Below are 22205 nucleotides of genomic sequence, written 5' to 3' on the forward strand. Positions count from 1 at the left end.
TATTTTTATTCTATCTCTGTCCTTCTCTATTCTTTGTGTTTTTATATATCATATACATATTTTATATATATATTTTATTTTCATATGTATTTTTTATATACATTTGTTTTATACAGAATATCTCATCTAATATTATAACGTACATCAAGATGATAATATCGATGCAGATACTATATTTTTTTCAGTTTCCTAGAATTAAAAAATAATAATTATGACTTAATTTTAAAATGTGAAATAATTTTCGAATTACAACAATTAAAATAAACTTTAATTATTAGAAATTGCAAATCAAAATCTATAAAATCATATAAAAAAATATTCAACAATTTTAATGCTTTTTTTTAAATTTTAAAATTCAATCTAACTATATTACAACTATATTACAATTGTGCTTATATTTCATTCATGACAAAAAAAGTATATTGTATAAAATATATATATATAAATAATTACATACATTCTGTGATTGGATAAAAAAATGTTATTAAAAACGAAATTACCAGGTGAATTAAAATATGAATTAAAATATTCTTATAATATCATATTTACCTACATATTAATTATTATTAATAATATTTTTATTGCAGAAGTTTCATCATTATTTTCCTTAATTATAATTGCTGTATTATCTCTATGTTTTATTAATAGTTACAATGGTAAATTTGTATTTGATGATTCTGAAGCTATTGTACATAATGAAGATATACAAACTACTCCTTTAATAGATATATTTAAAAATGATTTTTGGGGTACAAAACTGACCCATAAACAAAGTCATAAATCATATAGACCACTTACAATTTTATCTTTTAGGTACTTTTCTTTTTTTTTTTTTAGATAGAAAAAAAATATGTTTAAATATTCTTTTCCTTTTAAACAAATTATTTGTAGATTACATTTTTGGCTTCGTGAAAGTATGATAGCTCAAGATTTTCATATAGTAAATATAATACTTCATGCTATTGTTTCCATGTTATTGTTACCAGTATTTAATATACTTTTAGACTCAAAAGAAAAAAGAACTGCATTTTATGCTACTGCATTGTTTGCTGTTCATCCAGTGCACACAGAAGCTGTATGTAATTTTAATTGCATTCATTTATTTTTAAAGAAAAAAATCACTTTTATTCCTTTAATTCAAATAAATACATAGGTTTCAGGTATTGTAGGCCGGGCAGAATTATTATGTGCTATATTTATGTGGATATCTATTATATGTTATTACTATTCAATCTATGCAAGAAGATTATTATACAGATGGCTCAGTATGTTTAATTGTATCATATTTATTGCAATTGCAATGTTGTGCAAAGAAACAGGAATTACTGCAGTGGTATAAAATAATTTTTCTTTTAATAAATATGAAAATGTATTATTAATTATATATATATAATTGTATATTTTTCTTTTTTTTTAGGGAATTTGTTGTGTATATGATATTATAATAGTGAACAAAATATTTCCATATAATATAATTTTATTCATAGTATCAAAACCTTCTTATGAGCAAGTAAAAACTTTTATTAAACAAAAACAGAAATTGCTAATTAGACTTTTTATACTTTTTACATCTGGTTTAATACTTATAATCTTAAGATTTAGTATAATGGGATTTAAAGCCCCAATTTTTCAACCTGTAGATAATCCAGCATCATTTATGCCCAATATATTTCTACGAATGTTAAATTATAGTTATATTTATTGTTTGAATATATGGTTACTAATATGTCCTGAATGGCTGTGTTTTGATTGGTCAATGGGCTGTGTACCTTTAATTAATTCTAATGATAAAAGAATAATTTTTGTTCTTTTATTCTGGCTAATAGTTAGTGCAATGTTCATATATAGTTTTAGTTCTTATCAAAACAAATTTTTAAGGTAATTACATATTTCATAAATTTATAAAATGATAAAGTAATGTAAGAAAATCATCGCTTTTTGTATTACAGATGTTTAATTATGGGACTGACAATGCTTGTTATTCCATTTCTACCAGCTAGTAATATTTTTTTTAATGTTGGTTTCGTTTTAGCAGAAAGAACATTATACATTCCTTCTGCTGGTTATTGTCTTTTACTTATTATAGGATTACAAAAACTTTGCAATCATATTCCTATGCAATATTTATTATTAGCATATATAACTTTAATTTCATTATTTTTTGTGAAATCATGGATAAGAAGTGATCAATGGAGAACTGAAACCACATTATTTCAATCAGCATTAAGTGTATGTCCATTAAATGCAAAAGTACATTATAATATTGCAAAAAATGCTGCTGATGCTGGAAATTCTACATTAGCACAATATGAATATCAGGAAGCTTTAAGGTAAGATTTTATAAAAATAAAATCTAGAGCAAAATAATGATTTTTATATTTATTAAATAGATTAAATCCTACATATGCTCAAGCTATGAACAATCTTGGAAATTTACTTAAAGATCAAGAAAAATATTTAGAAGCAGAGATATTGTTTAAACAAGCTATTGAATTGCAGTAAGTCTAATTGTATTTAATTATTTAAAATACTAAGTGATGAAAAATTTTAATTCTATCAAAATTTTTTTACTTAGAATTACAAGTTGTAAATTTTAGGGAAGATTTTGCCACTGCTTGGATGAACTTAGGCATTGTTTTGTCGGCATTAAAAAAATACGAAGAATCGGAAAAAAGTTATTTAACTGCTTTGACTCATAGAAACAAATATCCTGATTGTCTTTATAATTTGGGTGTACTGGTTAGTAATAAAAAGATAATTTGAACTTAAAAAAAAAAAATGTACATAATTTCTAAATGAATATATTTATAGTATTTAGAACAAAAAGATTATGATAAAGCATTAAAAGCTTGGGATTCTGCTATTAAGCAAAGAAATACACATAGGAGAGCATGGACCAATATGATATTACTTCTTGATGATTTAGGTATTAAAAAATTGTTTCCATCGCGATATTATATATTTTATACATATTTTATATATAAATAAATATCTTTTTATAGGTATGCGTGAAGATGCACTTAAAATAGCAAATCAAGCTTTACAATATTTACCAAATGACGCATCTATTTATTTTAACATTGCAAATATATTAGGAAAAGTAGGAAATTTTGTAGAGGCTGAAATATATTTTAAAAATGCAATATCAAGAAATCCTAAAGATGCAATGTTTTATACGAATCTAGGTGTATTGTATCACAGATGGAATAAATTTGATGAAGCAGAAAATATGTACAAAAGAGCATTAGAAATTAAACCAAAACTAAATAGTGCAAATGAAAATTTGAGAAAATTATACTCTCTGAAATCTTCAATAAAGTAACTTATTTTTTAATATAAAAAATAGAATTTGGTACATTTATATATCTATTTTTCCTTTTACGGCTTCAATATTCCGTGGATATGCATATGCTTCGAAATTCCCTACTTTTTTACCATCAATATAATTGTAAGATTTAAAACAGCTATCACAGAAATAACAAGGATTATGTGGTATTCTTTCATGTTTCATAGTAATCCATTGTGCATTATATACACCACATATCATGCAAAATTTGGAAGACATAGGTCTTAATCTGACTATTTGTGGATATGCAGATATTGCTAATTCATCATTGCAGTTAATCAACCTATAACATGATTACATAAAAAAGAGATAAAAATAAGTAATTTTATTAAAAAAAAAAAAAAATAGTTTATATATAATGCATTTAAATTACCTAGCATCACTAAATACAATTAAATGTTCACAACCACCTTGATGCTTGTATAGCCATGGAAAACCAAATCTTAAACATAATGAATCTATTCTACAATCTTCCATTGTAGCAACTTTGAAAGGTCCTAATCTTGGCCTTCTTTGTGCCCAATCGATAATTACTGCACTATAATCAATATTTGTTGAACATCTCGTATCATTATAAAAAGTGTCTTCGATAAAAAAGAATCCTGATTTGTAATACTCCTAATATAATAAAAAGTATTTTAAATTACAAATATATAGAAACAATTAATATATTAAACATTGTAATAATGTATTAAACAAAATAAATTACTTTTGCCATAGGTCCTACTGCATTGTCCAAATTCTCACTACATTCTTTAGAGATACTATAATCAGCAATGCAAGATATTTTATCTCTTAATTGAGCAAGTGTTTGAGAGCCTAAAACAGCTATAACATTATTTAATCGACGTAATGATCCACATTCTTTTCTTGGTGCATTTCTTGCTTTTTGTGCAAAAGGATGATAGATTCTAACAAAAACAAGAATATCCTGGCCAGGAACAGCACATGTCTCATATGTTCCTTCCTTTTTGGTATGATTCTAAAAAATAAAAATTATATATGATATATATTCTTTTCATTTTAAATTAAATACTTACTATGAATAATTCACTTTGGTATTTATATTGAAGTCGTTTAGTTTGTTGTTTTAATCTTTGTCTTAATTTTTGAATTGTTTGTAAATCTACATCTTCTGGTTCTTGAGCATCAAATATATCTTTTTTCCTCATTTTTCTAATATTGGCTAATTTTGGAGCTTCTCCTTCCACTGTTAAATTATCAATGCTAAAAATAAATTTTTAATATTATTACAGAATGATTTAAAAAAATTAAAATTTAAAAATGATAAGGAACCTGCAATAATTTGTTAACATAGATAATTCTTCTTCTGCAAGTTCAACTCCCATCATTGACATAAAATTATCTTTATCTTTTTTCATGGATATAAAATAATCAGCTACTAGTTTTTTATAATTATCAAAATATTCTTTTATATCCACTTTTGGTGATGCAGTCTTATTATAAAGTCTATATACGTCATCCATTATAATAAATTAGAGAGATATCTTTTTTCTTAATATATAATTCTTTTCTAATATATTTATTAGAAGTTATATAAAATTATCTAAAATCATTATAAGAAAATGACATAATGTCAAAGAAAAATAAACATTACTTTTCAGTTTGTCCAAATTATATTTGCATTGCAAAATATATATTTTCATGCATTTTATTAATAAAATTTTTTACTCAAATTAATTATATTAATAATATATAAAATGAACTTAAGAATTTCATTATTCTTTTTAATGTTTAAATTATGTTTGAATTATATTTTACAAGAACAATATCTTATTAATCTCAATATTTATAATATTATATTATTACATTATTATATTTTTTTATTGAAATAATTTAGTATTTTAACTAATATTTATTAATGAATTATATTACTATAAGATATTTATATTTAAATACATTTGATTTTAATTTTTTTTTCTTTTAAACTTAACCTTAAACAAACCTACCACCTCGATTGATTCTCTTAGGACTAAAGACAACCAAATTTTCATAGTTTAAAGAACGTATATACAATCGATATATTGTAACTTTCGATATAGAAAAACATGTTTCATTAAACCAAGTATAGATGTCACTACAATATAAAATAGAACAGTAAATATTATTCACAGAGATTTTTGAATTAGAATTTATTTTACCAAATTATTTTTTTTTGATATTTTTTTTGATTATCTTCTAATATCATTTGATATATAGATTACGAAAATTATAATTTTAATGTTAGAAATTTATGATACGAATAAATAAAGTTATTATATTTTAAGAGTATATTTTAATTTTAGTCTCATCATCATTACGATTCTATTGACAATGCATTTAATTAAAAAAGATTCTATAATTCATGAATAGAAAGGAATATAATATGGTCAAAAGAGTATGTGTATGTAAATAAGTATGTCGAGTCTATACGTGGAAAATAGAATAAGATAATAAACGCTTGACACAAGAGTATACAATGAAGAGGCGTAAACCAGACTTGCTCACGGTGCACTGCTTTCGCCAATGGTCCGTGTGAATGTGACTCCGCCTCTTAAGCGTGGCTAACTTTCCCTCCTAGTTCCATCGTGATTGTTGACCGTGTTTGGTCGAGCGTGCGCACCAGAGTACTCGCACATACACAACAGTAAAAGAGTGTAACTACACGAAAGTACTCGACATTCGATCACACGGATGCGCAGAAGTATGCGCGAAGCTTTAGTGTGAGCGGCCACCGATTGGTCGACCGACCACTTGCAGCCCTCTCATCTTTCATCCCTTTTCTTTTCATATCTTCTTATATATTTCTCTTTCATTTTTACTATCTATCCTCTTTTAATCTTCTTTTCTCAGATTCAAACGTTTCTCTGCCTTCTATCTTGCTTATTCGTCTATAATCTTCACTTCTTTCCTATTCACTCTCGTTGCAACGAGTGTATGCACGATCATGCTTGCTTAAAACAAGTAGTAGGTGGGTGCGTCTTTTCACGCACACGCATTCGACCATGAGATACGCATTCTGCATTAATTCGTGTGTGTAACATATGCACATACAGGAAGACAACATATACATGAAGCAGACGGGGGTCCAAGTTCTAAAGGCTACGCTACTAGTCGGAGAGGAGATTTCTTATTTCTGCTCTGGTAAATCTGTCGCCCCAGTCAGTGAGGCAGCGAAGGGCGAGCCGCGCACCATTGACCGTGTCCGTGCTTCTTTTTTCGTCTCGTCTAGCTGCGACTCATTCTTTCTTTTTCTTTCTTGTTCAGGTCTACGTTTCCTTTTTTCTTTTCTCATTTCTTTTTTTATAGAACGTGAGTGGATACGGACACGGTACCCTGCACGCCGTTGCACCAGATTATTTACTGTTGCGCTAAATTGTCGCGTTTTTCCCTCGACAGCCGCGAGAACGCCTTCAGTGTCTCTCTTCAGTGCGCGTGAATGAAGGACGACGAAGGAAGGCGGCGTGGAACGTTTAAGTTCTTCATGCTCGCTACCATTCGATCTTCTAGTGTTCTCCATCTTTTACCTGGTTCACGCGCCTTTTTTGCATGAATGAAGCACTGTGGATGGTCGATTATTTTTCCGCTCGTTGCAGCTGTGCTAAGTGATTTATTGATGTTTCTCCAATTGAATTAATATTTCATTTCCATTCGATACGTATGTCCAGTATCGAAAAATCTTATAAAATGAATGGCGGAATGTTACGTTTCATGTATGTACAATCAAAAATGTGAAACGAAAAGAGATGCTAGTAATTGAAAGAACACGGTGGTGTATGGTGAACAGAGTGCAGATGAGATAAGGTTATTTGATAAACATTGAAAGATATTTTTAAGATCGATAAATCGAAAGACAACAAATAATCAAGAAATTAATTTAGATAGGCTAAGTAAAATAAAGAAAAATTGTATTGAACGAAGTAAAGTTTGCAGAAGAACTGGAGGAACCGCGTTGCATGTAGCCGACGGATGCAAGGCTGCTCTTCCTGATGGATCCCATCGTGTTAGGTGAGAAATCGTATACATCATAATAATGAAGTTATAGCTATATAATCTAAATTCTTTCATCTTCTTTGATAATTTATTTTTCGTTTATTGTTGTTGAAACAGTCGAAGAAGAATTGTTGAATGATATATCAAAAAAAAAAACTAGGAGATTAATATAAATCAGAATTGAACACGTGTCTAAAAACTTCATAAATTTACTACATGTAACATTATTATATTCTCTTTGTTATAATTATTATATAGAATAATACACAATAAATGCAATAGAATTCTTTTATCAATCTTATATATATTCAATATATTCAATATCAATATTTCCTTTTTTCATGTATCGATAATTGAAATTAGTATCACGTTAATCATACAAATCAATTAATAGAATTATTCTCGTCTTATTTACAATAAAATCTTGAAAAAATAATTAATACGGGTTAATATGTATATATATACATGCAATTTTCTTGCAATTTTCTTCTTCTTATGTCGACGACATAAATTTTTTTTCGTTTTTTAGATTTTCTCATTCTTCTCGAATTATTCGTTGTGCGAGATGATAGATCGAGTCTCGATGGTGCGCGATGTGTGTGGACATGTCAATCAACTTCGACCTAATTGAATTTATAATTAAATGAGACGTGGCGTTTGGTTGTATCTTGATGTGGCGCCGTCGCTCGCCATTTATTAATTTCGCGCAAATCGCGGATGATAGTGAAATAGGTTGCCGCAATCTAACTACCAACACGAGCTCCACCTAAACCATCGTGCAAGTATTCGTGCCCTTCGAATCTTTCGTTTATAATCGTTATTAGCTAAATCTCTTTTATCAATTTTGTCTTTTATCGACAAATGACGTCCATATTATTATCGAACAAAATATTTCGAGGATTTAATCGTGTGAATTATATATCAAATAGATCATTTTAAGCGCAAACAATTGAAAGAAACATTGACAAAATAATGGAATAATTCGCGTGATATAAACGGTTACGAATCGTTCCATTCATAGAAAGTGTTTTACTGTACTCATTTCTCCAGCAACCTTTGACCTTGCTGGGTCCCGGATGCCCTCCTCGGTTCCTTATCGCCCTGCTTTCGATCTTCTTTTTTCTCGCCTTCTGAAACTCTCGACCAGTCGTAGCAACCGTATACAAGGCTGGCCGTTTAATAATTATGTCAGCAACGTTTTCTGACTTGACGAATATCGAAGTGGACCGTTCTAACGAGACTGTTTCGCAGACGCTTCTCGGGAGGAGCATAATCTGTGCCATCAGATACCGGTGAACCTCCAGCCAACTGCGTATTTCTGTTGCAACGATGTTTGGAAATACGGAGAGAATTTGATGTGATATATGTTATCATGACTCCTTCCTAACTTTTCCTCGATTAACCCTTTTCTTATCTTTAGGAAATTTTTTTGAACAAAAAGGAAAGTGCGTGTATTTCGAAATGTTCTATTATATAAATTAGGACATTGTTGATTGGAAGAATGAAAACGATAATCGGAAAGTGACACATTCAATCAATGATAATGAAGAGAGCGCATAATGACCTATATTTCGGTAATGTAGGATAATAAATCTCGACGTTCCACGTTTATTGTGACGCGTAAAACATTACCGATGACCTAGATTTAACATTACCCTTGCAACAATTTTCCACAGTAGACATGTGATATCTCGTATCCGTTAAACAAATAACTTAAAAATCTCGTAGAATTATTTACCTTATGGCCTCGCTATTATTCGAAAAAAATCTATTTTTTCGATTGTAAAATGAATCAATTGAAATTTAAATTTTATTTACTACGTTGAATATCATTGAACGAGTTAAAATTAACGATGAAACACGTTATGAATCATATGGTCAGAGAAAATCGATGAATTTTCGCAGGGAATAATCGCAAAGAAAAACGATGGAAACCGAGGTGGTGTCCGTGATTTAAAACGCCAGTGTTTATCGGGCTCTGGTTTTTTCTCCAATGACGTTGACAGTCTCTGAAGTCATTGACACCAATACACCCGCACCAATAGCCGCATGTACGGTTCAAGACCTCGATATGTAACGCGATACATTGGAAACATATTCCATAGATAATACTCGAGAGTATTTCTTTAAATCGAGTATATACGTGGGTGGAGATAGGATGGACAATAAAAATTTGTCACGACGCATTCGTAAAGAACGATTAAACGGTTCTTTGTTATTTTGCACGATTGCGAGCTACTTCGCAAAGCTCGTGCAGACAATGTTGAAATTCATCAATCGTGTTTAACAATGCTCGTAATGTATACCGTGTTATTGGGAAATAATTAATTGATTAATAAGTTTGATGATGTTTAATTATTAAACGTGTAAGTTGAAAAGAATTTGGATACCTACACGATAAACCGATTAATAGATGGATAATTGATAGTACATATGATGATAATAGATAATAATGAATATTGATAAAATGTTTTTGGGCAAAATGTTATTGGGCAAATGTTTCGTACGCAGATAAATGAAATAATAAAACGATTTATGAAATTTATGAAATTAATTGTGAAATGTCATTTGTTTTAATTAACTAGTGATTATAATGATTATAATAATTTGCTACTACAGATGATGAAATGATTTAGATAATAAAATAATGCTTTTTAGCCTTTGAAGTTTTAAATGGAAAACCAGATTGTATCTAGAGTGGAAAGATTCAGGCGAAGTCTTCGAAATTATTGACATTGTCAAGAAACATGCAGTTACAGATTCATTAGCGTTCAATTAGTACCGTTTGTTCTAGTTAAACAAGGAAACTAGCTTTTAAAGGGTCCAGTTGACAGAGGATTGTTCAAATAGTTGTACTAGCTTCTGGAGTTCTTTCGAGAGCTACCTAGGGATCGTTTGTTTGCGACTTCCTCTCGGGGAAGTTGTTTCCAACGACTTCGGTCCTCTGTGGAGTTTCGAAAATTCTTTGAAAATCTTCTAAACACTTTGAACTTTTTCATTTTATGAAGTAAAATAATGGAACGTTTTATTTCTTTGCGTAAATGTAAAACAATTAGGTATAACAATTAGGTATAATTATCGAGTATTTTTCACTTTATCGAATAAAATACTGGAACATTTTATTTACTTATTATTTTTTTTTTTAGAAGTAAATGTAAAACAATTATCAATTAACAATATTAAACACAGCGATTATCTGAAAATATTAAAATTATCTTTATCTTAATTCCTAGAGAACGTGAAAGCTAATTTAAGCAATTTGACACGATATCGCGAGGTACGTAACAAGTAGATTACCAGAAACGTAAGAAACGATAATAATTTTTTATAGTTCTGTTAAGCAACATTTCGATGCGCCTTTATCGGCCTCATATTTTTGGAAACTGTACAACATTGACCGAACAACTATTATCACGAAAGATCGGTAAGAAATTTCTGAAGGGAATTCAGGAAATACGAAGAATGAATGAAGAAGAAAATAAAAAAGAAAATAAAAGGATGTAAGATTATTATGTTCATCTTCGAACATTGATACACGTATGAAAATATAATTGCAGAGCGATTTGGGTATGGCAAGATGGAACGTATCATATGGACTATTAGATGCGGCATATAGTCATTCACAAACAACGATCGTAAGGCGAAACGATGTATCGTTGACAAGTTATTACTTGCACGATTTGGACGTGAAGTTTTGCATACCCGTCTCGTGATTCAAAATCCTGGCGGACCGCCACAGGAGATTCTTCTAATAGCCCATCCCAAAAACTTGTCGCGACTCTATAACGCTTCAGAGTCGAGTAGCAATTTTCGTCTCGGCACAGAAGATGCTTTCAATTATGGCTTGCCGTTCGTTTACTTCGGTATTCATCTTAGCGCTCTTCTCTAGGGGATCTTAACTCTCTCGATCCTGTTTTTCCGTGTTTGAATAGACATCGTTGAGGGATACATTGGGGAAGGAATGTTAATATTAATTCCAGAAAGGAGAAATTTTATTTTTAATAATTCCAAAAAGAGATGATTCTTATTTTTATTAATTATTCCCAAAGCAATATTGAATAATGTTTGAGTTATTATTAAGAAATATCAAGTCACGGTTAAAAGATCTAAGGGAAAAAAGGGAACGTAAATTTCGACGGGGCGCGTTTTTTGTTCGTCGATCGAATATATTTCGGTCCCACTGTCATCGCGTATTCCAGATGTGAGACGGGCTCACGCACACGCGTGTGCGAGATAAATTTTGCACGGGTGTATTTTAGGTTGCACGAAGAAAGGTACAGTCTCTGCGAGGGAAAGGAATTGGAAATTCGCGCGGGAAATTGTAGATCCGATTTTTTTTTCTAGCGTCTATTCTAATAAATAAATAATTTATATCACGAATAAGGAACGAGTTACGAGTGGACTCGTTTATTTAAAAGATCGTGTTTCGAATCGCTCGTTAAACGATCAGAGTAGTCAACTATGGGCTGGTAACTTAAGCTCAAAAGGGGTGGACATTTACGAGGAGCATAAACCAACAAAGAAGCATCGCTTTGACGAAACCATGACTCGATTTTTCCAAAAAATTAATTATAGGTATCACGTTTTATTGCAAACAGAAGGATTCGATTTGCGATTGAAAATCATCTTAATTGAGTTGCTCAACATACGCGTCTAGAAATCCGAGGAGCTATGATGAAACTATGTTCGATGGGGTCAAACGGTTATCGTGAAAAATACCGCGATTAACGTATAATTAATTTCCTACTGCATCGGGTTGCATAAATTTCACGCTTATAAATAGATGTGGTAATCTAAGAAAAAATTTCGAAAATTCTTTCGATGTCTATGACAATTTTTTCCCCAAGAGTTCGCGAAAAATATATTTCGTGAGTCAATTTACCGCTCGCGATAACGCGGCATGATTTACTACTATATTTGCACTGTAACAACTTCATGCGTGTCTCCTTCTCTCGGATAGAGCGCGATAAACAATTCGATTAAGACTGCCAGCTTCTAGATTAACTTAATCCAAATTATTGAGATTCTTTTCGTCTTGACCATCGTTTGGCCAGCACCCAGGTTATGAAGCCGCTGGAAATAATGATGAAACATGACAGGACTATTTTAAACGTCCTCAGGATATAACATTTACACGTGTTATAAATCTAAACTTGTGCGTTCACATGGTATTTCGACTATAATATACCAAGATATTCGCTATGATTCGAGATAATTTTCATTCCACGATACAATTTCGCGAATCGAAACCGGCTACGCGAGTCCATCTCGTCAACCATTTCGTTGATTTAATTTATCGAACGTTGCACGGATCGCGTGTATTTCGTGGCAGAGATCCGAATCGTTTCAACTTGTTCCACGTTCGCGCTGGAAAATTAAGGAGCTTTAATCTCCGGCGTTGGGGCGGACTAATCAGTGACATGTGCTCCCGGCCGGGAGAACCACCGAGGAAATTAAACGAAAAGATCCGTTTCTATAAAAGCGGAGCCGGAGGCCGACAAAGGGAGGCAGCACAGGGGTCGATAATTAGCGAGTGAGAATGGTAGACAAACACTGGTCGCGTTTCGGGCATCTATGTAAGCGGAACACGTGTTTTCGAGGGTGACACTGACATCCATCACTCGTCCGGTATACGCCCACATCACGGACTCGCGCGTTCGCCGTTCAACTTTTCTACTTATACCAACGGGGGCAATTTTTGCTCGTCCTTTTATCCTCGACAATTTGTTCCGCCTCCCCGGTATCGTTTTCGCAAATTTCCAGCTACCAAATTAGCCGATGCTTCCCCTCCCTCCGCCACGGTTCCCTGCTTTTTATCGTCTTCTTCTTAATCCCTTGATGAAGAAGGAACATGAAATGCCACCGAAAAATAATTGGAGGACCGTTTACGCGAATAACACGCTCCCTCGAAACTGTTCTTATAAATTGATATAAATTGAACGCGACGAATCAACTGGTATTTACGCGTGAGCTGAAGAACAGATTATGCTCGCGTATAATGTATCTTTCGTCCGCGCCATTTTTGATAAATTGATCGTTCAGTCGGGCGAACACTGTCGCAACTGTCGCAAAATATTCATACGGTTACGGTTGGACGATTATCGTTTAGTTTTTCGCAATTATCAATTTCGATCGCGTATTCGACTTCCATCGTTTCTCTAATATAATCCGCTATTGTGATAAATTCGTCTGTCAAGCTGAGGACAGTGGGTCTCGTTGAAATTCGCTCGAAATTCTCGTCGTTCCATTTTCTTTCTTTCCCTTTTCATCCCTCTTCTTCTTCCCGTCCGCGCGAATTTCTCGTATCTTTTCGAGAATCGAGGAAGATCGAGTGGACCCATACGTTTGCGAATCGTCACGTGGAACCGGCGATCTGGCTATTTCACGCGCGTACACGCGCGTGAACGTCGCGGTGCACGCAATATTATTAGACTTTTTCTCCGCCACGCGGTGATGAATGGCTGAGATCAAAGGGTCCGACGCGTGTAGTCATTTTACACGCGTGTAATACACGTATCCACCGAGGAGGAGGGCGAACGGTGCACGCGTATGCATGCGCACACATGCTCCGCACCGGGAAGATCTCTTTCCCGTTCGGGACATCCTTGCTTTTCGTCTTATCCCGCAACTTGTTCGAAATTTTCATTGTTCTGCGGATGTATCTGTCTCGTCGTATTAACATGTTTTCGTTCCTGTTATCGAGAGGGGTTTACGAGTTGGGAGACTTAGGGAGAAACGTATATCGCTGAGAATTTATTGCCGACCCTTATTGGATTTCTAGAGTTAGGTCGTTTAAGACCAGAGGAGATTAATACCTGTGGGACAGAAAAAAATATTTGGTTTGAAATATATTTAAAAAAAGAAAACGAAAAAAAGATATTTATCCCGATAGAAGCCAATAGAGAATCGAGAAAATAATTCTCGGTAGAAATATTATTTTTAATCTTTGTATCTTATAATTTTAATATAATTGAGTTTTGTAAAATGGAGTTATCGTCTGGAACAAAATTGGTAAAAAATTTTCACAATTTTATCATGATTCGCAAGGTGTTGATAATTTTGTAAAGGCGAGTCGACAGATAGATAGATGCTCCTGGAAAGTAAGGAAATTCATCGTAATTATAAATCTATCAGGCAGGCGGTTTATCCCCTCATTAATTACTTATCTATATAAGAGAGCCGACAAGAGGCAGGCATAAACTACGGGGCTTGTCTCTCCGTTTAACGAGCCCGCGCTACTCCTTCGCGATCGAACGGTTCGCCGGCAAAAAGACGGAGTTTTAATGTAACGCGGGTCATTAAGTCCAAATCGTTGGAGTTTAACGGGCCACGTCGGGGTCGTTCCACGAAACGGCGATCCGCTGAAAAACCCGCTCCTTTTAGCGGGGTGATTCTTGGAAAACTGCCTCGTCGTTCGTCTTCCAATTGAAACTTTCAATTAAACCTTTTCTTCCGCTACTGTTCTCAATCGATCAATTTTTAAGAAAATATTTATAAACCGCCGATGGACAAATTGAAAAACCTTCTATCTGTGAAAATTTAATAAAAAAAAAAAAAATATAACGATTCGAATTTCAAGGAATTGTACTGATCAAATTTATCAAGATGACAAAAAATTACAAAATTTACTCGACATCGAAACATCCCCATCTTATGATATATTCCAATAGGATAATTAGAAAAAGTGAGAAAAAAGAATACGTACGAAATTATTTGGATCGTCGCGACTTCAAAGAGCTTTCCTCGCATCGATACACCGTTGATGGTTGAAATGTGGCGTAAAGGGCGCGTGTTTCGCGCCTCTGCCAAGAAGCCGCCATTACAGAAAGATCGAGGGGATGTCGAAAAAGGGGACGGAGAAAAAAATGGTGGCCGGTGGCCGCGCAAAAACGCGTCTCTACGGTCGGCGGCGTCGGCGACGAAACTCTTCTTCCAGGAATCACGGAGGCATCGTAGGGCCCTCCTTTCCGCCGCGGTTTTCTTATTTATTCCTCTTCTCCGTAATGCGTACATACGTCGGCCTGCCGCTTCGCGAACAGAAAGGAGAAACGACGGGAAGGGAATGGAAACCGACGTAACCGAAGGGAGAGAAACGAGAGAGCCACATAAATTTCCCCCCTTCCGCGGATGGGAAAGCCGCGTTCCTCGGGAGACATGTTCGTACTTCCTTCACGGATATCCGTTCACCATCTCTATTTCCACTTCGAGCCTCTTCAAATAGATGCAAAAAAAGAGAAATACGAGGATTCGATCTTTTCTCGACATCAAAAGATCTGGAAGATGTTAACGCATTAAGGATGCTCGAACCATCTGTTTGCGCGATAGACAGAAAATCAAATTTTTGGATTTTTATTTGTCGATCTGTTAAATCTCGTATAGAGTCGTTTTGGATATTTTTCTGTCTGAAAAATTCTATTTTCGTATAGGCGTATCTGTAAATTTTCTCGTTTTCAATGGAAATTTAACGTGGTCGGTGAGTCGGAACAAGGCACGACCATCGTTCCCGAGTTAAAGATAGACTCCTTATTATTCTCGTAACGGCTTGTTGTCTTTTCATACCGGCAAACGGAATTTAGGTGGGTTTGGAACGCAGTTAGAGGCAATTGCTAGGGCATTGCTTCGCTAATTAAGGGTTGTTACAGCCGTGCTCGACCGAGTAGGAGCGAGCAAGCGACATACATCTGCATCTCATTAAAACGAACCCTAGCGCCAGGTGTAAGTTCCGATGCGAAGTATATTATCGTCGCGTTATTTAGTAGCCTAGCCCGTCGAATCGACGCGAGATTACTCGCTCGTTTTACGTTCCAACTAATCCTTAAAATTTATGCTTTCCCCCACGAGACGAATTTTCTTAAATCAATATCTTTTTGCTTCTCTCTCTTCCTCTCTCTCTCCCTCTCGTCCCGCAAACCACGAAATCGAAAATCAGGGTGTCACGTGTCCCTAAACAGAAAGACCGAATGAGACCGAAATTTATTAAAAGTTTTATGGACCCGAGAGGGTCGCGCTGTAATCAACCACGTCTATAAAAAAAAAGACTAACCCAAGCCCCGACCATTTTTTCTTCTTCGACTGGTTCCAATTCATTCTACGTCTAATATCTACTAATATCGAAAAACCTAATCCACCCTTCGACGTTCTTTACGGACAGAGAGTAACGCGAGCGAACTCGGTGCAGATCAGCAGCAGCAACAACAGCAGCAACCCCATCAGCAACAACAGCAACAACAATACGGCGAGGTGAACCAACTAGGGGGTGTGTTCGTGAATGGCCGACCCTTGCCGAACGCGGTCAGGTTGCGAATAGTGGAGCTTGCACAGCTGGGGATCAGGCCGTGCGACATCTCGCGGCAGCTGCGAGTCAGCCATGGTTGTGTCAGCAAGATTTTGGCCCGTTACCACGAGACAGGCAGCATACTGCCCGGCGCTATCGGGGGCAGCAAACCCCGGGTAACCACCCCCAAAGTTGTCCAGTATATCAAGCAATTGAAGCTCAAGGATCCGGGGATCTTCGCTTGGGAGATCAGGGATCGGTTACTGTCCGATGGAGTGTGCGACAAGTACAACGTCCCATCGGTGAGCAGCATCTCGAGGATATTGAGGAACAAAGTTGGCGCGGCGACCGCGATCCATCACCATCCCCATCATCCGGCGCATCATCACCATCATCATCATTTATACGCAGCTGCGGCCGCGGCCGGAGCCGCCCTTTGCCCCGTCCCCTATCCACCGACGCCTTATCACGCGACGCCGCCACCCGCTGTAACGCATCATCATCATCATCATCATCATCAAGGTTGGTAATATCAATGATCACGCTCAATAATCTTGTTCTTCTTCTTCGAGCGAGAACTTTTCACAGTTTTCACATCGAAGAAAATCATTTTCAGAGAGAATCTATTAATTGTCGATTCTATCATTTGTGATTAGTATTCAGAAAGTTCTTGCTCGAAACGCCAACCTACCACGAACACGGTACGTGACACATTGGTGGAAGAACAGTAGATGTACACCTCCTCTCTGCTCGTGTCTCTCTCTCTCTCTTTCTCTCTCTCTCGGAACGACAGAGAGGAAACGCAAAACGAGACCCGCCCAAAAAGAACAACTCGTTCTCCACCGGTGCAACTTGAAGTGTGCGTTCAGTTCTAGCAGCAAGCTCGCGGGATATCAGGCAACAGTCGCGTCTCTTTCTTCCATCCTGATACGAGCACTGAATAATCGAATTCGAACGAACCTCTCCCTACCAATTTGGTACCGGTGCGTTTCCAGTTGGGCCGACGACGCCTGGCAAGCTGTCGCCATCGTCTCCGACCACGATTCACGCCAGTATCGGCCATCAGACTGCCACTTCCGCCGGTTTACAGTGGCCGAGTCCTCACACGGTTCACGACATTTTGGCCACCGGTTGCAACTTGACCAATTCCCAATCATCCCCCTCGCCGACTTCTCCGCTGTGCGCGACCATTAACAATAATCATCACCACGGTCACCATCATCATCATCATCATCATCAGAGCAACGACAACGCTGCCAGCAACAATAACAACGAGGAGACCAGCGGCTACCATCATCCGCATCACCATCATCACCATCATCAGCAGTATTACGCGTCGGCTCTGTATCATCATCATCATCATCATCATTCGGACAGCGTGACGCCGGTGGCGACCACGTCACCGGTTCTCACCGTACAGTCGATCATGATGCAATCATCAGCGACCAACAGTCAACCGGCTAGTCCTTGTAATTGAAATTATTCGAATGAAATTATATAGTTAGAATGATGAAGCGCGAGTGGTGAAAAGACTAAAATATCGTTGGATTGTGGAATAGAGTGGTTGCACGTACAATTGAACACGAGTATATCGGTTAAATTTGTAATCAATATGTAATTAAGAAAAAGAAAGATCGAAATTATCGAGTGATTGTGAGAGTAAAGACGAAATAGAGAAAAATATGAAATAAATATGGGATGTGTAGCTGGCGAAAACGATACATCTCACCAGTATTATATATTTTTTATCGTCATTTTGCCAAGAGTGCCTTTTCTCGAGTGCCATAAAGAAAAGCAATTTCTACTGTTTTGTTATGTATTTGTAACGGACTGTGAGAGAAGATAATCGAGATTGTTGAAACTTTTTCAAAGAATATGCACGTTACTCGTCGAACTTTTTTTTTTTAGTTCATTTTAAGGAAATAATCCTTTAGCTCGTTTTTCTTTTTTGTATGTTTGTTCGATCTTTGCGTATATATTTAATGATATAATAATCGTTGAAGAAAGAATTATTGATTCCCAGCCAAGCGAGATCGAAAAACGTTAAAAAGTTCTCTGACGACGATTCGGCGGGACGTTATCGATGTTATTTAATTGATAAATTTGTACAATCGTATCGCGATGTAGGACAACTATAATCTTCTGCTATGCTTTTTTTTATGAAATGCAATTTTTGTCATTGGGAAATATATATATTTTCCTCCAAGTTAAACAACAAAATTATGTTTCTTTTTACCATCGTCGTTCAAATTCTTCGAGATCAAGGATGATAACCTCAAAGAGACGACAAACAGGTAATTATAAGGTAAGAATTATATAAATTAAGTTTGTTAAATCATAATACAGAATAAACAATGTACAATAAATGTACAAATCTCATTTTTGCGTAGCAAAATCACTATATCACTATAATTGATTAAAATTTTGTCAACATTAATATATTTCCTAGCTCGTGATTCAATTGGCACGATGAATAATTCAAAAATATAATTTTAGTTATTCTCTACATTTTCGTTTTTTTCTGGCACATTTTTCAAATATATTTCGGTTTCTTTCTTATTAAGATTATAATATATAGAGAATCAAAAATTTATACGATTTTTACAATTAATTGAATAAACAGGAAAGTCGATAACATAAATTGTATTTCAGTTGAAGTTAATCTATTGCGGTGATCTTTGTAATTACTAAGAGTTCCATGAAGCAAAAGGAAAGTTCATTTGAGAAGCAACGATCCAGAAGTAAAGAAAAACCCTGAAAAATTATCGGGATTTAGTTGTCCATGTGCTCGTGTAATCGCGAGTTTCCAATCGATCGAAGCACAAGCTATGTATTCAGTTTGATCGACGCTCCAGAAACGGTCGACGCAATACTTGAGAAATCATCATTAAGAAACCATGGCGAAAAAAAGGAACAATCTAAGTAGTTTTAATAATTGAACGTATTTTTCAATATCTGATCGATTCAATTGCTTCGATTCGAAATCAAATACATAGTTTCCAATTTAAATTTATATTCAAGAGTTCAAATATGCAAATTGAAATTAAAATCCAAGTTTAATTGTTTGAAACGATATCTTACAATTATTATCGAGAGTTTTTGCAGCAAAGAAGATAATTTCCAATCGTCGTTTCATCGATTTTTCTTTGTCGACTTCGGACCGGCGACGAATGAAAAAACGCGTGGAACGTATCTAGAAAAATGACATAGTCGTAAAATATAAAATAAAAAGTAGCTGACATGATGGATAGAATTTATTGTCCGTTACACAGTTAGACATTTACGTATTCTGTTAAATGTCTTATAATATTCACGCGTAACTGCCGATAACTTGGACTGCTTGATTGATGCTTCCATTCCGAATAATCAAGAGCGTTTCTCTGTAACCGAAGATAATGCGCGTGCAATGTTTAATGAGCTACGATATCGTTCTTAACGCGTACAAGCAGCTTACAACTTAATAAATAAATCGTTTCTCCTCTTGTTTTTCACAGAAACAATGATTCCTCGAAGAAAGTATAACGGTTACGACTCCTTCAACTAATATTAGTTAAATTTCAATTAATGAAATAATTATTACGTAACTTATTTCCTCTGTTCAATTTCAATTGAAAGATTGGTAATATTGTTCGAGAAAAGAGTAATCGGATAGTTGTATACAAGAGTTATGATGAAATAATAAATGTTACACGTATACTTTCTATTAATTTTCAAGTTGTTATTCGATAAAGGAGTAAATAATAGCACGCGACATGCTGCCTTTTGTGTAAGCAACCGGTCGCGCGCGCGCGCATGTATGAAAGCACCGAGTTATAAAAGCAAACGGACCGGCGCTGTCCAATCAGCGTTGATCGAGCGTGAAATCCCTCCTCTTCGACGAAATTAGACACCCACTCGGCGTTTCAAGCATCACGGGTCTCAGCCAAAATAACCAATGATAGTTTTTCCAATGGAAGATGATATTAAACTCTGCTCAGACGCCATTTTTATAAAATTCATCGTATCGTCCTTTAAGTATCGTAAAATCAATATTATATCCCATTAAATAAAAATAATTCTTCAATCCTTTCTTGAATCTCTCATCCTCGTTCTTTAAAATGACAATAATTCGATAAGTGATATTCGCGTAAAACTTGCTAGTTCATCAGCTCTGGTGATGACGTACGCGTTATAACCGTGTTTTTTCTCGTGACGTTTAGTCGTGTACAACATAATGAACACCGTTGCGGCACAACGGTTTGTCCCTTTGAAATACGAATATCCCCTTTCCATTCTGCGGTAAGATACTCCGCCCTGGAACTCTATTACTCCCTAGTCAAAGGAGCGACAAAACCTACTCACGGGAACCGACTTCTTTGGAACCGACTTCTTCTCGTTCCGTGTCGGTTTTCCATGTTCTCATTAACGTCGCTCTTATTAACCGAAAAAGAAAGAAAGAATGAGTTCTTTTGATCGTCGTAATTTCTCCTTTCTGAAAAATCATCATAAGTCGATCCTTTCCGAAAAAAAGGAAAAGGAAGTATAATAATACGGATGGAACTATTAATTAAAATAGAAGTAAGTTCCTTAAAAAGATAGATAGATACAATTTATTTCGAATGTATTTAGTTACTTACAAACTTCATCAAATTGTTTCAGCTTCTAATATCAGAGGAGTGGACATTGGTCGTTGAATGGACGTATAAATTTCCACGGCAAATAGACGGTCAACGATTTTCCAGCGAAGATGAGAATTCAACCGTGAGATAAAGGTGTTCTCGACCATTGTGCCTGTTACAACCCTTCTCCGTTTAAAATACGGCGACTTCTGGTAGCAAATGTTTGCTTCCGCGGCACGCTGTGCTCGCGAACCCCGTCGCGCTCGATTACGAGCTACGCCATGACGAAGATACGCTAATAAATTAACGGTTAAATAAACCCTCTGCGAAGGAACAGACTCTGCCTCTGCTTAGAATAGAATAGAATGTATTAGAAGAGTACAAGCGCGATTAATGAGCCAAGATTTCGGTGTGGTTGAAAAGATGCTGTATCAGACGTCAGAACCGCACAATTTCCCGAGAACGAGGTAAAGTAATTGGTATGGAACAATTTTTTCATACTTTGAAAAATCTGAAACTATTTTAAAAAGATATGATTACGAGAGAATTGTTTTCTTTACTTCGCAAAATTATTTCGATTATTTAAAAAAAATTGAAATAATTTAAATCTAAATTTCAACTATTCAAACTTAAATTTAAGTTTTTTTATTTTTATTCATTATCACAATTTCGTTTTGATAAACATCGATTACAATTCGTGGTTGTTCATCTATATTTTAAATCTTTCTTCTTTTCTCTCGACAATGGAATCTTTTTTACTTGGAATAGAATATAGGAAAAAAGAAAAATATATAGAGTGGAACATGATAATTAAGAAAACGTCCCATTTTCTTGGTCCAGCATGTTCCTTTCGTCTGGAGGCGAGTCGAAGCGCGTTTTCCATTCGGTGTACAAATAGCTCGCAGACCCCTAGCCCCTGTCGGCTTCTCTCATGTCTCCACGACGCGTCGCGTCGCACGCTTCATGCTTCTGCGCTATCCGATGTCGAGCGTCG

General features: G+C 35.0%; 4 protein-coding genes across 5 annotated transcripts in view; 3 read left to right on the top strand and 1 right to left on the bottom strand.

The window, feature by feature from the left end:
• The first annotated feature begins 457 nt into the window (after positions 1 to 457).
• Positions 458 to 3345, top strand: LOC102678456 (protein O-mannosyl-transferase TMTC4-like). Of its 2 annotated transcripts, XM_031512136.1 has the most exons (10): positions 458 to 503; positions 588 to 813; positions 892 to 1075; positions 1154 to 1333; positions 1418 to 1878; positions 1950 to 2330; positions 2391 to 2498; positions 2598 to 2739; positions 2812 to 2926; positions 3003 to 3345. In XM_031512136.1, exons 1-10 carry the CDS (start codon positions 479 to 481, stop codon positions 3320 to 3322), a joined length of 2142 nt encoding a protein of 713 aa, XP_031367996.1. In that variant the 5' UTR covers positions 458 to 478; the 3' UTR covers positions 3323 to 3345. The 2 variants fall into 2 exon arrangements, with proteins under 2 accessions (XP_031367996.1, XP_031367997.1); XM_031512137.1 differs by lacking the exon at positions 588 to 813 and having other exon boundaries at positions 464 to 503; positions 1005 to 1075.
• Positions 3308 to 4932, bottom strand: LOC102681642 (snRNA-activating protein complex subunit 3). The gene is made up of 5 exons (XM_006619083.1): positions 4643 to 4932; positions 4387 to 4573; positions 4056 to 4328; positions 3720 to 3964; positions 3308 to 3629 (listed from the first exon to the last, which is right to left on the bottom strand). The coding sequence occupies exons 1-5, from the start codon at positions 4831 to 4833 to the stop codon at positions 3359 to 3361; spliced, it is 1167 nt and encodes a 388-aa protein (XP_006619146.1). The 5' UTR covers positions 4834 to 4932; the 3' UTR covers positions 3308 to 3358.
• A 2303-nt stretch (positions 4933 to 7235) lies between these two features.
• Positions 7236 to 18090, top strand: LOC102681773 (paired box protein Pax-1-like). The gene is made up of 3 exons (XM_006619084.2): positions 7236 to 7354; positions 16491 to 17135; positions 17609 to 18090. The coding sequence occupies exons 1-3, from the start codon at positions 7336 to 7338 to the stop codon at positions 18088 to 18090; spliced, it is 1146 nt and encodes a 381-aa protein (XP_006619147.1). The 5' UTR covers positions 7236 to 7335.
• A 3514-nt stretch (positions 18091 to 21604) lies between these two features.
• LOC116186037 overlaps positions 21605 to 22205 on the top strand; it is a 1507-nt gene continuing 906 nt past the window's right edge. The window contains exon 1 of the mRNA XM_031512119.1: positions 21605 to 21678. Coding sequence (XP_031367979.1) covers positions 21605 to 21678 — 74 coding nt within the window. The remainder of the gene's footprint in view (positions 21679 to 22205) is intronic.

This window comes from Apis dorsata, unplaced genomic scaffold (assembly GCF_000469605.1).
Source record: "Apis dorsata unplaced genomic scaffold, Apis dorsata 1.3 scaffold_390, whole genome shotgun sequence".
NCBI classification, from domain to species: domain Eukaryota; kingdom Metazoa; phylum Arthropoda; class Insecta; order Hymenoptera; family Apidae; genus Apis; species Apis dorsata.